At 38.9% G+C, this 15685-nt stretch overlaps 1 protein-coding gene across 1 annotated transcript in view; it reads left to right on the top strand.

The window, feature by feature from the left end:
- The first annotated feature begins 347 nt into the window (after positions 1–347).
- Positions 348–15685, top strand: part of TRPC4 (transient receptor potential cation channel, subfamily C, member 4) — a 92189-nt gene continuing 76851 nt past the window's right edge. Inside the window, exon 1 of the mRNA XM_010572773.1 lies at positions 348–752. Coding sequence (XP_010571075.1) covers positions 375–752 — 378 coding nt within the window. The 5' untranslated portion in view covers positions 348–374. The remainder of the gene's footprint in view (positions 753–15685) is intronic.

Genomic DNA, 15685 nt, shown 5'->3' with positions numbered 1-15685 from the left:
CAATGGAAATTAATGAAGAAATTAAGGATAAAGTGGAGCGACAGGTTTGGTGCAAACTACATTGTATCGTATTCCCTTAAACCTGTGACATGCATGAGGTATACATACAAGGGAATGGTATGCTGACAGATATGCTTTGAGTTGGTAAGTTGCGACAACTTGGTTATATGTTTTGGTTTCCGCATTTTACTGGTGATCTGACAAGCTCTATTGATAGAGATCATTTGTACTTATTTCAACATCACTTTTTAGTGTGAGTTTGAAATACTTACATATTGCAGATATTAATTTGGTGCACTGTACCCCCAAAATATATTATTGATTTAATCTTTCTTTTCATATTGCAGAGACAAAGTATTAGAATGGCATAAAATATGGCCCAGTTCTACTACAAAAGAAGTGTCAATGCTCCCTACAGAGATCGTATCCCTCTTCGTATTGTACGGGCAGAATCTGAACTGTCTCCTTCAGAGAAAGCCTATCTGAACGCCGTGGAGAAAGGAGATTATGCCAGTGTAAAGAAAGCTTTGGAGGAAGCAGAAATTTATTTCAAGATCAATATTAATTGCATTGATCCCCTGGGAAGAACTGCACTCCTTATTGCAATTGAAAATGAGAACCTTGAGCTCATTGAGCTGCTCTTAAGTTTTAATGTATATGTGGGAGACGCTCTGTTGCATGCCATACGAAAGGAGGTAGTTGGTGCTGTGGAGCTGCTGTTAAACCACAAGAAGCCCAGTGGGGAGAAACAGGTATGTGCAGGATTTTCTCTAGGTTTGTAGTCTGCTCTAATGAGAAGAATTGTGCAAGGGGAGTGCGCAAAAAGAAAAACAAATCTAACTATCACAAGTATTTAAAATCAGAAAATCAGTGACTTTGCTGTATGCATTGTATTAATTTGTGTTTAGACATCATAGAATCATAGAATGGTTTGAGTCAGAAGGGACCTTTAAAGATCATTAATAATTAATTACTTAAGATCATTAATGCAGGCAACACTGGGAGACATGACCCAATTGATCAGAACTTCAGCCCTCTCTCCAGTAGTTGTCCATCCTATCAAGTACAGCTAGAAAGGTACAAACTCCTCTCCTTTTCTCCCTGTCTTCTCTCAAAGGAGAAAATCATTACATACAGTCTCATGATAAATATGATACCTACTCTGCTTCCCCTTGCACTGCCTTGAGACATCTCTAGGAGGCAACTAGCCTCTTGCATATCTTTCTCATTTTAAGAAACTAGTGGAGACAGGATAACATAGTCCAGAAATTCTGATATTCCTAGGAATCTTCCAGGAAGAAAACCCTTAAAAATAGTTATAATATTGTATTCTATTTTAATCTATTTCAATTTTCATGTATTATAGGTACTGTATTAATGTATTTCAATGAATAGTATGTTGAAATGATTACAGCCCTTTCACAGCTAATGCATACAATATACTTTAATTACAGTATAGTGTACTTGCTATGGATAGAATTGCAGATAATAGGTAAAGAGTATAATTTTTGCTGATAAAATAACATGAATTCTATGCTTTTTTTGGTTATGGAAAGAAAGAAAGAAAGATAGTAGGTCTTTGTACAAATGTGTGTGTCTGCCTTTTCTTCTAGCAAGTAAAAGCAGAGCTCCCGTATAATGACAACAGATTTATGCCAGAGAAAGGGAAGAAAACTAGATTCACTATGTTTGTCTTGTTTCATTATTTCTCAACTGATAGTGCAGATGAGAATACAATGTATGGGAATTTCTCAATGCAATGTACCAGGACCTGGAAGGATCAGTGCATGGCCCTGTGCCAAGCCAGTTAAACCACCTGTGTCTCCATTCTCCAGCCTCTATAGCAGAAGTTGCCATTTGCAGAGTGGAGTTCATCTCACCTGACAGTAGCCATCCAAAGCTGTGTCTCATCTCTCATCTGGCTGCCTGGGCTCCCCTTATCAATGGGGGGGGGGGGGGGGAACCAGCAGATACCTGGAGAACAACTTATGCTGTCTTTCTCAATTATTTGTCTTAAGACAGCGTAAACGACTTTTTGGACTAGCTAGAGAGAGAGTATACAAATTTACCTTATACTAGGTGCCTAAATTTCAGGCTGTTTTTCAGACTTTCAGGACTACTTTTTGGTATATGCCACATCTACTGTGATGGAAACGCATGAATACAAATAGTAAAACTTGTTTTAGGTGAGCTTCATGCTATAGCAGATGAAAGATAGGCTTACATTTTGGATGCATACTACAGTGTTAAATTAGCCACAAACTTCTTTCCTCCAAACTAGAAGTTAGCTCTGTGGGCTGGAGCTTAAGCGTGTTGTTTCAGTGCCAGACTCCACTGCTGGTATGACAAGTGCTGCTTCTCCTTCTCTTCCTTGGTTTCTCTGTTTGTACTTGCTGAGGGTCTTTCCATTACTGTAAAGCATGAAGAATAATCATGGATCGTTTGAACAGAGCCATCTCCTTTTGTGTCTGTCCAAGGCTAGGCTTGCCCATTGTCAATGCAAATATTGCTTGCAAGCCAGTGCTTGCAAAAAATGTTCTTTAGACAAATAGATTATTTACATGCGCATGCTGTTGTTTGCACTGGGGACCTCAACAACCATTAAGCTTCTGTGGGTGTCGTATGTGTAGATAATCACATTGGTTCATTTTTAGGAATGGGTCATGCTGAAGAGAATGTAAATGTCGATTACATTTTTGCAGTAATGCTGCAATGAAGCAGATACAACTGTGCGTACTTAATATAATCAAAAGTACCTGCTGGCTCAGAAATCATTACAATAGGCTAAAGATATAAAATCTGGATGCTTAGAATTATATACTAAAATTTATATTTTCAGTGTTTAGACAGAAAGATATGTTTTTTCCCTGGAGAATCGAGTTCTTTTTGAAACTCTATTTCAACTTACAACTTGACTTTTTTGATTACTTTTATTTGTAGACATTTGCCGTATTGTTTAGATGATTCATTTTCAGACTCTGTGCTTTTAATAACATGGTATATTTGCCTGTTTGGTTTTCTGTCTTTGTATAAAGCTGGTCATGTGTGGTAAAATCCTGGCCCCTTGAAGTTAGCGGGAGTTTTGCCAATGATTCAGTGAGGTCAAGATTTCATCCTTCTGCTTTTTTTTTTCTGCCCCTGATGAAAAGTTATTCACAGAGGAGACAGATAATAAGGAATAAGAAAAATGCACGTGCTAAATACTGCCAAGCTCACAAATCAGTTTAGATTCCCAAATATTTCATTAGTGATGAAAGTTATGAACATTCAAATACAGAAAAAAACCTGATACAACTCATGATTTACAAGTAAATGAACTTGCTCTCACTAATTTTTTTATATTCACAGGATAATATACCATGTATGATGCATAGCTAATTTCAGCTTCACCCTCATAAAATAGTGTAATTATATTTGTAAAACAAAAGAATTTTTAAGCATAGGATTTCCTACATAATTCAAGAGCTCATTGACAATGTCAGAATGCCAGAAGAAAATTTCCTCTTGTATCAACAGAAGCTACAATTCTTCAGGACAGCTGAAATGTATCTTTTGAAATAATTGATTCTTCTCCAAAATTTAATTCTTTTAACATTTCAATGTTTAAAAAGAAAAGGGGAAAAAGTGTAAAAAGATGTTAATGCTGACCAAGAATCAATGCATTTAGTTAAAATAATACATTTTTGCATTTTTTGAAAAGTTTCCCAACCAGTATCTTCAAAATTAGGAGGTGCTACTGAATCTTACTCTTCAGTACTTCCTTCTCAGAAAAAACCCAAACAAACCCCAACAACCCCCAAACCAAGTCAGATCTTGTTAAAGCTATATCTAAACTCTCTAGTCTGCTGACCACTCAGCTATTGGGCTCTACCTAATATTCATACATGATATGCTTTTCACTTCAAAGACCACATGGGTTACAGTAGGTTTAAGCTAATTGGCAATATATGGATACATCTGGTGCCACCTGGTGACTACAGATGAGGCATGTGTGTATGTTTAACAGCTTTGAACTGTATTTGACTCCTTCTGCTACTCAGTTTCTGAGTGAGGTTTTTGTGGTATACAGTAATACAACTCAGGAAAAGGTTATTTTGTCACTTGCATTATATTTTCTACACTTTTTTAGCTGTACCAGCTGCTAGGGGACATGTAAAAGAGAATAACACAAATTAAGGTAAATGAGTTGAGGAAACTTGTCCAAGTACTTTTAAATTACCAGTTCTTCAAAGCCATATGTCCTGAATTATCTGCCAAGTCACTTGTTGCTTACCCTGATGGATAGTTGAATGCCAAATGAAGAGGGGAAAAAAAGCTGTTCTTTAAAATTTAGTATCTAAAGAAAACATTTTTATCTAGTTAAATTGCATGCAGCATCCACAGATGGGATGGGGGTTAGGTAGCATAAAAAAATGAGTAGAATACCTTTATCTAAATCACAGCATGCTATACTGCTTGAGGAACCCAGGCATCAATCTTTAGCTGGGTGGTTGACTGCCTAGATATTAATGTATATTCAGGGAAGACTGAAGCAGAGGTATAGCTGTCTTCTAAGGATGCTGCAAAGCACGTAAGTGAAGCTGAAGTCTCAGTTATTAAACTTCAATCTGTGTAGCATTGTATTAGCTGACAGTCTAGATTTAGGCCATGGGAACTTAACTGCAATGTTTACAGGCATTGCCTGGCTAGCAAAAGCACATGGTAGTGCTTTTATGCCTCCCTGTTCACTATTAGAAGTTGATCTTGTGATGCTGTGGGTATTTTTATAGGTGGACACCGCAGGGACAGCGTTCTGCAGATGTCTGAAAAAAAAATACTGTACTAAGGCCAGACTGGCATTTGCAAACCTAAGTGAATTGCTAGAGGAGGGAGAACTTCAGGACAGGAAGGGAAGTGATCACAGTGACATGTCCCTGGTTCACTCCTGTGCTGTGGAAGTCAATGTGAAAACACTGCTGGGCATGGTGGGAGGGTCATGGTAAGAAGGTGGAAGCTGGCAGACTCCAGCCCCTGCAGCTTTCTTCCAGTCAGTTTGGAACCAAAAAGTTAGTAGCCATCAAGGCAGTTTGGGAGGTAAATCTCCTGTATAGCAGGTTGCTCGGCCTGTGGGTGCTTTGGATGCACAGATCAAATGTCACCCTTACACTGTCTTCCCCAGAGGTGCTGTGTCCTCAGTGAGACTTCTATCCCTGTCTCCTGTCCACTGTCCAGACAGGTTTCTCTATTAACAGGAAGATCTTTCTGCCTGTAGTGCATCAATTCCTTGTACAGCACCTCTGCATTTTCAGGGTGTCCTAGCAAGGTACATGATATCTAAATTTTTCTCATGTTTGGTCAAAATTAGCAGAATAGCCAATGCATAACAGTCAGTGCATACTTTCTGATGCCCTGGCTTAGGAAACCTTTGTAAGAATTGTTTCAATTAACTCCACGTCTGCAAGAATGCTGTGAAACATGCATTTCATTTCAGCTTGACTCCTCTCTCCTTTTGTGTGCTGTGCTGTCACACCACGTGCAGAGAAAAGAAGAAATTGCTGGCAGTAAGAAGCTGAAAAAAGATTATATGCACCTCCTGCAACTTTCACAGCCTTTTTGCTCTCCTGGGACAACCAGTAAAATCGCATGATAAACTACTTTATGCAAAATCCCTGTCTTCTACTTATTGTGCTAAGAAATGTTACACATGTTGAATTTCTCCATCTCATACTTGCAACTTCTGTTTCTGCGGCTTGCTCCCCCCCCCAGATTCAGTTGCGGTCCCCGCCAGTCAAAGTCGAACCAGGAAGCCAGGCCTCAGCTTCTTCAATGTGTTGGCCTGTAAAAATGCAAGTCCATGGCATAGATAGGTTTTTTTTTTTTTAATTGGTTTTAATGGATTTTCCTGACAGTGTCTCAAAGACCCAAGAAAGGATAAGTTCAATATGTTGTCTAAATTGGGGGGAAAAATATATTTATTAGAACAGACAAAACTCAAACCTCTGAAACCTAAAATGTACAGATAGACTGAAAGATGCAGCATATTCCTTGGTGAAAAGCCAAGGAATACCCAGAGATAGGGTGTAAGAGTCTGGCAAGTGGTTAGGAAGTGGTAGAAGATACCGATGCCTGAATTAGCATCTCAGCACCTTCATGAACTTTTCCTGCCTTTTCAAGGCTAGAAGTTAGTTAAGATGGAGATAATCACAGCAGGGATTGTCAATGCTACCTGGTTACAGGGGTCCTGTAAATGTCCACCTACCCCAAAGTAACATACACTCACTTTGTAAAGTCCTCTTCCACCATCCCAATTCTCACCATAGTTCACGTGCAAACAAAACTGGTTAGCTACCATTTCGGTTGCACTCAGAGCTATGGATTCAAGTTTCTGATTTCACTACCAGGTTCTGAGACTCCCTCAGGAAGAGCATAAGGATAATTAACCATTTTGCCTCTAGACAGACTGAACAACCCTTCTTCATGAACATTTAAGGGCCTTTTTAGTAGTCTCTCTGGTCAAGGTAGGCTTTACAACTGGGATATTGATGCATTTAGCTGATTGATAATTATTTGGAGTATGGGAAGGTAGAACAGAAGAGGAAGTGTTGACAATGCAAGTTGTCTTTCGCTTGAATCTACTGCATGCAAGTCTCGTCAGAATGAACAATGATTGATCTTATGCCAAAATGTCTCAACATCTGACTCTTTTTAGCAGTGTTGACATGTAGTTTTGGAGAGAATGAAAGAATGTAGGGGAACAGCCAGGAGGAGGGAATGGTCCTGTGTGAGGATGTGTCAAGGATGTTGTACAGTAGTTTCTAGGCCACTGGGCCAGGCTGCTACATGGATGTTCAGGCACTCACCTAAGCTATCTGGGAAGGGATACAGACAGCAAGGCTAGACAGCTTTGCAGGAAAAAAGCCTTCAGTCCGGCAGCATTCCCAGAAACAGATAAAAAGTCTAAAGGTGAAAAGTCAGGAAACAGCATGAAAGCGGCACAGAGCCTGAAGAGTCATTTTCCATTCCTGAAATGCTGGCAGCATAGATTCTGCTCTTCTGACAGACGTCCTATCAGGTCTGACAGAGCTCCTGTCTCCTAGGTAATTCCCCAGTGTGTGGCTTCATCACATGCTCTGTTGCTTTCATGTCTCTTAGTATCTTTGGACTTCTTGAAACTGCCCTTTGAGGAGTCCCAGGGTCCTGAGATGAAGCCAGTGCTCTTCTGTGGAGCTGCGCTCATAGCCCAGCTTCAGTCTCAGTCAGGCTCCTCTTAGTAAGTGCAGGGCATTTAGTTGGCTTCGGTCCATTATTTTCCTTCCAAGCCTCATGGGATGCCATCATTTTCCCAGCCCTTCATTGCCCCACAACCCAACGGTGTACATGGGGAAGTTGCTGTGTCGGGGTTGTACCTCCTCCTGGTAGCAGTGTGGGTCATCATGGAGAAGACCAGGGAAAGTATACAGGTTGTAGGCCCAGCACACCTGCAGTGGACCTTCAAGTACAAAGATGTTGGACCTTTTGTTTTAAGATGTTATTTTGAATGTTCACGTAGTTACCAAACTGGGACTTGTATTGGTGAAACAGGGGCAGAAAGAAAGAAAAGATTTTATGAGTACTGCATGATGCCTTGTAGTTTTTCTTATCTAAAACTCTTTCTCCAGTAACTTTGGAAAATATCAGTCACAATCACTTGCGTAATGCTCTTTGTCTGTTGAGATTAAAACATCAATTTTGTTTTGAAAATGTCTCCCACAGAAGTTCATGAACTAAGTGCCTTTTTTGAATGTTCTGATTAATGACAGTCTAGCTAGTAATGAGTATGGAGGAGGCAATGCAAAGCTATTTTGTCGGGCTTGAAGTACACAGTCTTGAAGTGGAATGTGAGGGCACAAAGTTGGTTCTTCCCACTCCTAGCTGCATGAGTGGGTAGCTGAGTATTTTTTTCCCAGTGGCATCTGATTAATTAGAATTTTCTGGCAGGTTTTAACATACTGATAGAGAGATATGAACGGGGGAGAGGCTGTGTAGGGGATATTTCAGTTTACTGATGAAATAGATGTAGTAGCCTATCCACATGTTCAGTCTTTCATATAATCATTTGGGCATGTGAAAACACATAGCTTTTAAGAAAAGGTGTACCATAAGGTGGAGATGACTAACGGCATATGAGATGGAGATATGGATTTACAAAATATTGTTCTTTGATTTTTTTTTTTTGAGGGATGCTGACTATTTTCAAGTTCAAAAAAAGCTTCACATAAGTGTCATTATGTCTTGGCAATAAACCCAAACTGCCTGTGTTTATATGCATCGGAGGTAGGGTGGGTGACTGTGTAGAAAAACCTGTGACAATTACTGAAGAAAGACTCCAGAAGCTGGAATGCTGGTGCCATCAAATAGTGGTGCTAGCAACTTCAATATTGAGATAGGCAATGTGTACTACAATATGCACCCATCACCTTGTAACAAATGCTAAATCATAATATTCCAAAGTTGAAGCAGTGCCAAAATATGTGGAAACATGATAGTGTCTTGACCTGTACAAAATGATGAGCCATTTTTTATTGGCAACATAAAAAAAAAATCTGACTAGCAGAATCCTTACAGATAGATTCCTGGCAGGTAGGCTCATTGATGATGACTTACACCAGCTGTGAATCTAGTCCTCCATTTTAGCAGTTTGCAGAAGTTCAGAAAATATTGATAATGACGAATACAGATTTAGTTTAAAGACAATTGGTGAACCAAACTTCTACCTAAACTTTAAATGTTATAGATTCAGAAAGATTAAGCGCTTTTCTGTCATTATTTGCTGGCTTTTTCACACTTCTTTTCAGCTCATGCTGGAAATGAAAACACTTTTCTATCATGAGGAGATGAGTGCAGATTAGCAATAAACATTTGAAGATCTAAAATAAATCAAAATCTTTAGAAAAATCTAAAATAACTCTAAATCATTAGAAGGTTAATGCAAAAATGAGGTCTTTGGAAAAGTCAGATTTCTCCTCAGGAAGTCAGATTTTTGGTGCTGATTTCTTTTCCCTTCTTTTTATATTTGTTGAGCCCCACTTTACAGCACTCACCCAAGTTTACAATCAGAATAGGGAGAGCATGCAAATAAAAAAAAGTAAATGTCCAAAATCTCTGCCTTATATGATCAGTGGTCCTATACTGTCATCTTCGTAAGCCTGCATGCTTGGAATCCTTTTTGCCAAACCTACCTGCTTTCACTTCCTGACAACTCAACAACTGCAAAGACAGTTTCAGCTAAAGATTTTAACAGCCTTTCAGTGCTTGAAAGCAGGTTAAGAATCAGTTCTGAAGCCAGTAGTATAAATCTATTAAGAAGACCAAGAGATTCAACAAATAGAACCATGTTTGACTGAGGTAGTCTTGTCTTCTAAAGTCTAGAAATGCCCGTAGCCAATTATCTTTACATTTGGCTATGCAGTTTAACTTATGAAGTTAACAAGTTTGTAAACATTAAAGGAGCAATATAAACAAACCAGTATCTCCTCTGCCTAGAGCAGCCTCTGGGGACAGTTAATGATTTTGCCCTTGATAAAACAGATTGAGAAGATCTGCTCTATATATGTATGTAAGGGGTGGGACTCAGCTCCTGATTCAGATGCCTGAAGTTGAATGCAATGTAGTGGTAGAGGCAGGGGTCTATGCAGAGGTGTCTCCTGTGTCAGGGCACCCTGCCTGTCCTCCATCTACGCTGCACAGCGGTGAGACCCTCCAGTAGGTCTTGTGTAGATCGCTCTGATTCTCTAGGGTACCTTAAATAGTACTAGATGCCTATGTCTAGGTACCCGAATCACTCCTTTAGTGCTCACATATAAGCCAGATATCAGAGCTCCCAATAAGGTCAATGAAGAGCTAGATGGTCTGCTGACCAAATGCAAGTGTCTACTGTAAGCTAAGAAAAATAGTTCTCTGGACTCTACTGACTACATCAACCAGGGGCCCAGCTCCGAGGCTCACGTGTAGTGGATAAGTGAAACGTGAGGCATCCTAGTATACCTGTGAGACATATGTGGGCATGGCAGTTATGACACAGGACCTGTGCGAGACCTGTGCCTGTGTGGGGTGGTGGCTGGAGATCACACAGGACACCTGGAGGTATCTGAAACAGCACTAGGCACTTCCATGGGGACAATTGAGATGAACCCTAGATTTGCACTGGGTATAACAGGAGCTTAAAAACCTAATTCACATAGAGAGCCTATAATTAGGTGTTTAAATCTGGAGATAAATCCCATCCTGTTGGTTCATCTACAACATATCCTCTCTCTGACCATGTCCAATGCAGAAACCCAGGAAGGATTTTAGGAACAGAACCACCAGAGCCCTATTGTTGAAAGAAGCTCTTTCAAAGGCACAGAAGGTCCTGATGGGCACAAACTTTCAGGCAATACAATGCTGCAAAGTGGTCCACTGAAAAATATTTTCAAAGTTCTTCCTTGTCTGTGAGACACTGTGCTGAAATGCAGTTACCTGGAACTTGATTGTGGAGATACCTCTTAAAGAAGTTGTATGCAAGGAAGAGTAGAATTTGAAAGACTTTTTCAAAGCGAACATCAGTCTTTGAGGGTCAAACATGCAATCATACCTATTGATCTTTAAAATTAATTGCTTTCCAAACCTTCAGCCATGGGAAGAACCTATGAAAATTTAAAAAACCCCACATGCTACTGTCGAGAAACTTGCTCATGTATGGCCCTCAACACTCCACCATCAACTTTGCTCATCATCCCTTGTCAAATTGTTCTGTAAGCAGTGAAATTTATGAAACATGATTTCCACACAGCTATGTGCATCATGATTGAATTTCCTCTGGTTTGAATGTTATGAATGTTTATGAAAGCTTTTTAAGAGGATGATGCACTCGTAATACCCTCTTTTTGTATGGGTTCCCTGGTATCTAGTAATATAGTTGAGCTCACACTCCAGAATTTTTTTCAGATCTCAATCATCCATCTCTTTTAGGAAACTTGTAGGAATTTAGTCTCTCTAATATTCCTTCCTGTTAACATCCAGCTGGAACAGCCCAACAAATTCAAAAGTCACAATGGGGTGACTGACAGAGTCCATGAACATGATTAGAGAGGCTTACTTTTCTTAGGAGACCACCAGTTTAGCCTGTCAATTTACCAACTGTTCTCTGGATAGAGGATATGCACGTCACATACTGTGCTGACAGAAGTGTTTTAATTGTCCTTTATGCCAGTGCCAGGATCCGTATCTTCACCCCAGACTGGCAGGAGGCAAAATTATTTCCCCTTTCAATTCAGCTACTAAAACATTACTCAGGGTTGGTAATAAAATATTATCTAAGTTTGCAGGCTTGTCACAATGTGTGAGGCCTTCCGGCAGGAAAAACGGAAACCTGAAATATATACCCTCAAAGCCTTACATTCCATATTGTGTACTGCTGAGATGCTGCTGAATATCTGCAGAAAATGCAAAAAAGTCTGCCACCATTTTATTTGCTACCAACTAGCTTTATGACATCAACTGTAAGTACAAACAAGCCAGCTGACAAGGTTAAATTTCTCTTTCCTGCTCATTTAAACCTCTGCTTATTAAGCAGCTGTTACTACCATGCACCGAACTGAGTAAAAATATACTTACATAAGCTCAAAGTAAAAAACTTTCCATATCCTATAGCACGTTAGGACTACATCTTTACCCATTCATTACTAGGATGCACCATGTCTGTAAGATGTGTACGGATCAAGATCTGCAATCAAATCAGTAAGCTCAAAAGGAATATAACACTAACATAAGACTAACCTGAAACAAGGAGAACTCACAGTATTAAAGGATTTGAACCAATCCATTCCCCTTGGCACAAGTTTCAAAAGCTTCTTTCTAGCAATGTACCCTTAAATACCTCTAACTAACTATTCTGCTCCTGGTCTCTCCCTGAATAGAACAAGTTATTAATAATGCATGCCTCTCCCATTTCTCCTTTGATCTCTTTGCAGTAGAAATTCAAATGGAAATTTGTTATTTCTAGCAATCTTCTATTGTTTACCACTACATCTTTCCAAAACCTCATAAGCAGTAGGATTGTTCAATTGATTCTTGCATGCAGGGAGGATCTTAAAGTGTCTATCATTAAGGAATTGAACACAGCTGAGAATATCATTAATCTGTAGTAAAATTCAATTGTGTATCCATTGCCTCTCAAAGGAACTTCCATTTTTCACTCACAGCGTGTCCTAGTGTAGTTGTGTGAGCCTTGGTCTCCTCTGTCTACTTCTGAAACAAGTTCTGGTTTGCATCTGTGAAGTATGGAAAACTTATAGCATGGTTCAAAAACTAGAGCTGCTGCTAAATAACAAACCACTGAATAACGTACCAGGAATAATGTAGTTATGAAACAGCTTACTATGACATTTCTTTGCATCCTCTGCAGATTTATGGGGTTTCTATGTCCCTGCCATACTCTTTTGTATTCCTTTCTCATAATATTTTGAAAATATATAAAACATTTTTCTTTAAGTGTTTTGAAAATTTGTGATTCCCACTTTGTTCTTTGAAAGTATAACCCTTTTAATTTTCTCAGACACAAAATTTACTTACCAGCCATGAAGATATCTCAAATTACTTTGCAATGCTAAATAGTTACACTCAGCTGTAAAGAAGTTTAGCTTCCCTCTGAGGCGCTCATATCTCCTAAACAGTTTGTTGATACCTAGAGAGGCCACCAATCTGTTATTTTTCTTTCTCTAAAAGCTGCTTTTCAAAAACCATCTTTCTCATTCCTTAGCCAGTGGAACGCCTTTTCTTGTTTCTAGATCCATGAAGCTCAGCGAAAAACAAAGGATCCAGCTCAGATTCTAAGAACTCCTTTTTGCTAACATCTCTGTCAAGACCTCACTGGAGAAGCAAGCCAATTTCCTCCAATGTCCCCAGCTAACTATTGGTGCCATTTCGGGAGAAGGCAAAAACCAGGGAAAAGCAAGAGCTTTTCCACATTTTTCTAATCAGACCAGAGACATGGGTTGTCAGGAAATGGAATGTCAGACATAAACTTCACTAAAATGATTTTGCCTTTATGAACCATTCTGTGTTTTAGAGAAGTGTCTATGCATCCATTTACAAACATTCAGTTGGGAAGGACCCCACTAGGTCTACTTTGAACATTCAGGAAGTTTCAATATTGGCTTTGCTCATCATGCAAACTTTGAGAGAGACATATATGAGCTTTATTATGATGGGACAGAAATAATTGAAGCTCTCCTTTAATCATTTCCATAATAAGATCTTTTTTCTTTCTTAGCTCTCATATTTTTGCAAAGCATTTTCATTATCTTCTTTCACTGTCTCTGAGTGAAACCACCACTGTTTGCTTGTCATTTTTCATTATGAGCACTCAAGCAATGCCCAGAATTCTTAATTTAAAAAGTCCTCTACCTAGTTTCAAAAAGATAAATGGTGAGAGAGCAGGTATGAGTTTCAGAGCTGGAAACAAATTCAAAATATCCTGGCAGTCTTTTATTGCGTGTCTACTTTTAAGTCGTTCCCCACTCTTGCTGAAGCTTTTGACATTGACTGAGGGAAGGGCATATCCATCCACTAGTCATGCTCACAGGAAAACATTAATTGAAAATGACCACTTTTGTGCATTTTGGATCAGCTACCAGAGATGCAGAGAGGAGAAAAAAAAAGAGAAATAAAATGCTGAAGCGTGTTGTCATCAGTCACACCCAACAATTGCATGTCCCAAATCTATCAAATCAAGTATCTTTTCCTCTGATTCTGTCTGGAAACTGTTATAAATTCACTTTACAGCATTTCCTTTCCATTCTCTCTTCTCCTTTTTCAAATAAAAGAAATCTATTCTTTCTCACAGCAGGGAGAATCCTGAGAAAAATAATCAAACGTTCTGCTTCTAAGCACCTAGAAGAAAACATAGACATGAATAGCAGCCTACCAGGATTTGTCAAGAAGAACTCTTGTCATAACAATATAGTTTTCATTCATCACCAGATAGTAAGCTCTGTATGTTGGGGAAAAGCAGTATGTACATATCATAGAGCTTGAGTTTTGTAAGATTTCATAAACTGTCACCCAAAATACAGTCTAGGAAAACCACACTCAAGAGTAGTTGCCAGCAGTACTTGGTGAAACAGGATGAATGAATCAGCGGGATGAAATGAGCAATTCTGCAGGGGTCTATCCCAATCAGTATATTCATTCCTGACATTTAAGATGAAAGACAGGGTATATTAGATCTGTAGGCAGCACAAAGCTGGGGAGATCACAAGGCTGTTGCAGGACACAATTAAAATTCAGGATGATTTGGGCAAACAAGAGAAATTATTTCCATAAAATATAAAACACTAAGAAAAAGTGTAAGGTTCTAAGTAGAGCAGAAATAATCAACCAAGTATATATTGGAATTGAAAACTATTAAGATAACAGTTCTGCAGGGGGGATTACAACAAGACTAATAGAAAAAGACTGGACAATATCATATTACTGTGCAAAAGCCAGTATCATCATATTTGGTCACATCAGGATGAGCACAGATGATAAAATATACGTGCATTTGTCCTCTGTTATACTCAGAAGCAGTAAGGAATGTGCAGAAAGAAATAAGAAAGTTCAGAAAATTAGAAAATATTCCCCATAAGGAAAGTCTGAAGGAATGAGTGTTTAAAAGAGAAAACTGAAACTATAGTAAAGAAATAATGTATTCTCTGTATCCACATTTTATAGAACAAGACATTATAGGCTTAAACTGCACAAAGGTAAAACAAATCAAGTATCAGAAACGTAGTCTGGAAGTGGTGCAACATATCCACCCACCACTGCAGGACTCTAAGAACAGATTGGTCAAATGTCTGTGGGGATTGATCTAGGTGTAGTTATCATACTTTAGGTTCAAGGGGGCAAACAAGACCTTCTGACAAATTCCTTCCTGCTGTCCAGTGCTCCTATTGCTGAATCCTTCTACACTGTTTGGCTTGAATGTTCTGCAGATGTGTTAAGTATATACTGTTATTTGTATCATGCGGTTATGCAAGTCATCCTCATTGTTTAGAAAAGCAATGTTGGTTTCAGAGAATTACTAAATGCTAATGTAATTCTTTTTCTTAATATGTAACATTAATGCCTTTTGTGCAATGTGGCTGGCACAGAGGCTGGAAGTCATCAGTCCATGCTGTGACTATTGTGACACACAAAATTGATTCAGCTGTAATAGGATGAGCATGAAAAAGCATTAGAAAACTATAGGCTCACATCTTAGGGTGGGTTAAGTGTAACTGATAAAAAAAAGATAAAAACTATGAGGTTTTGAAAACTCAGCTTCTACTTGGAAAAAACAGAATGAAAATAACTCAAACTTGTAAATTTAGCTTTGCAAAATTCCCATATACACAAAAAGGCAAGCACTGAAGCCTCCTTAAATGTGACAGGGATTTTGTATTAGCTATGGCAACATCCCTGTTCCTTGTCATGTCCCAGCAAAGCTGGAAGTAAATTTTCAGCAACATAAATGGACATGATATTGCATAACACACTATTCTAACTGGGGGGAGGTTATCCTTTCCTAACACATTAGCAGCAAATAGGGACATTTAGGCCTAATCCTTGGAAATACTGTGTACATGTGGTGTACATGTGACATGTGGTGTACACTGAGAAGGTCTTGCAAGGAGGCAAAAATGGCAGCTCCTTGCCTTACCAA

This window comes from Haliaeetus leucocephalus, unplaced genomic scaffold, assembly GCF_000737465.1.
Source record: "Haliaeetus leucocephalus isolate CR32 unplaced genomic scaffold, Haliaeetus_leucocephalus-4.0 Scaffold351, whole genome shotgun sequence".
Lineage (NCBI taxonomy): Eukaryota > Metazoa > Chordata > Aves > Accipitriformes > Accipitridae > Haliaeetus > Haliaeetus leucocephalus.
The sequence above is the reverse complement of the archived record's forward strand: the minus strand, read 5'-3'. Positions and strand labels throughout refer to the sequence as shown.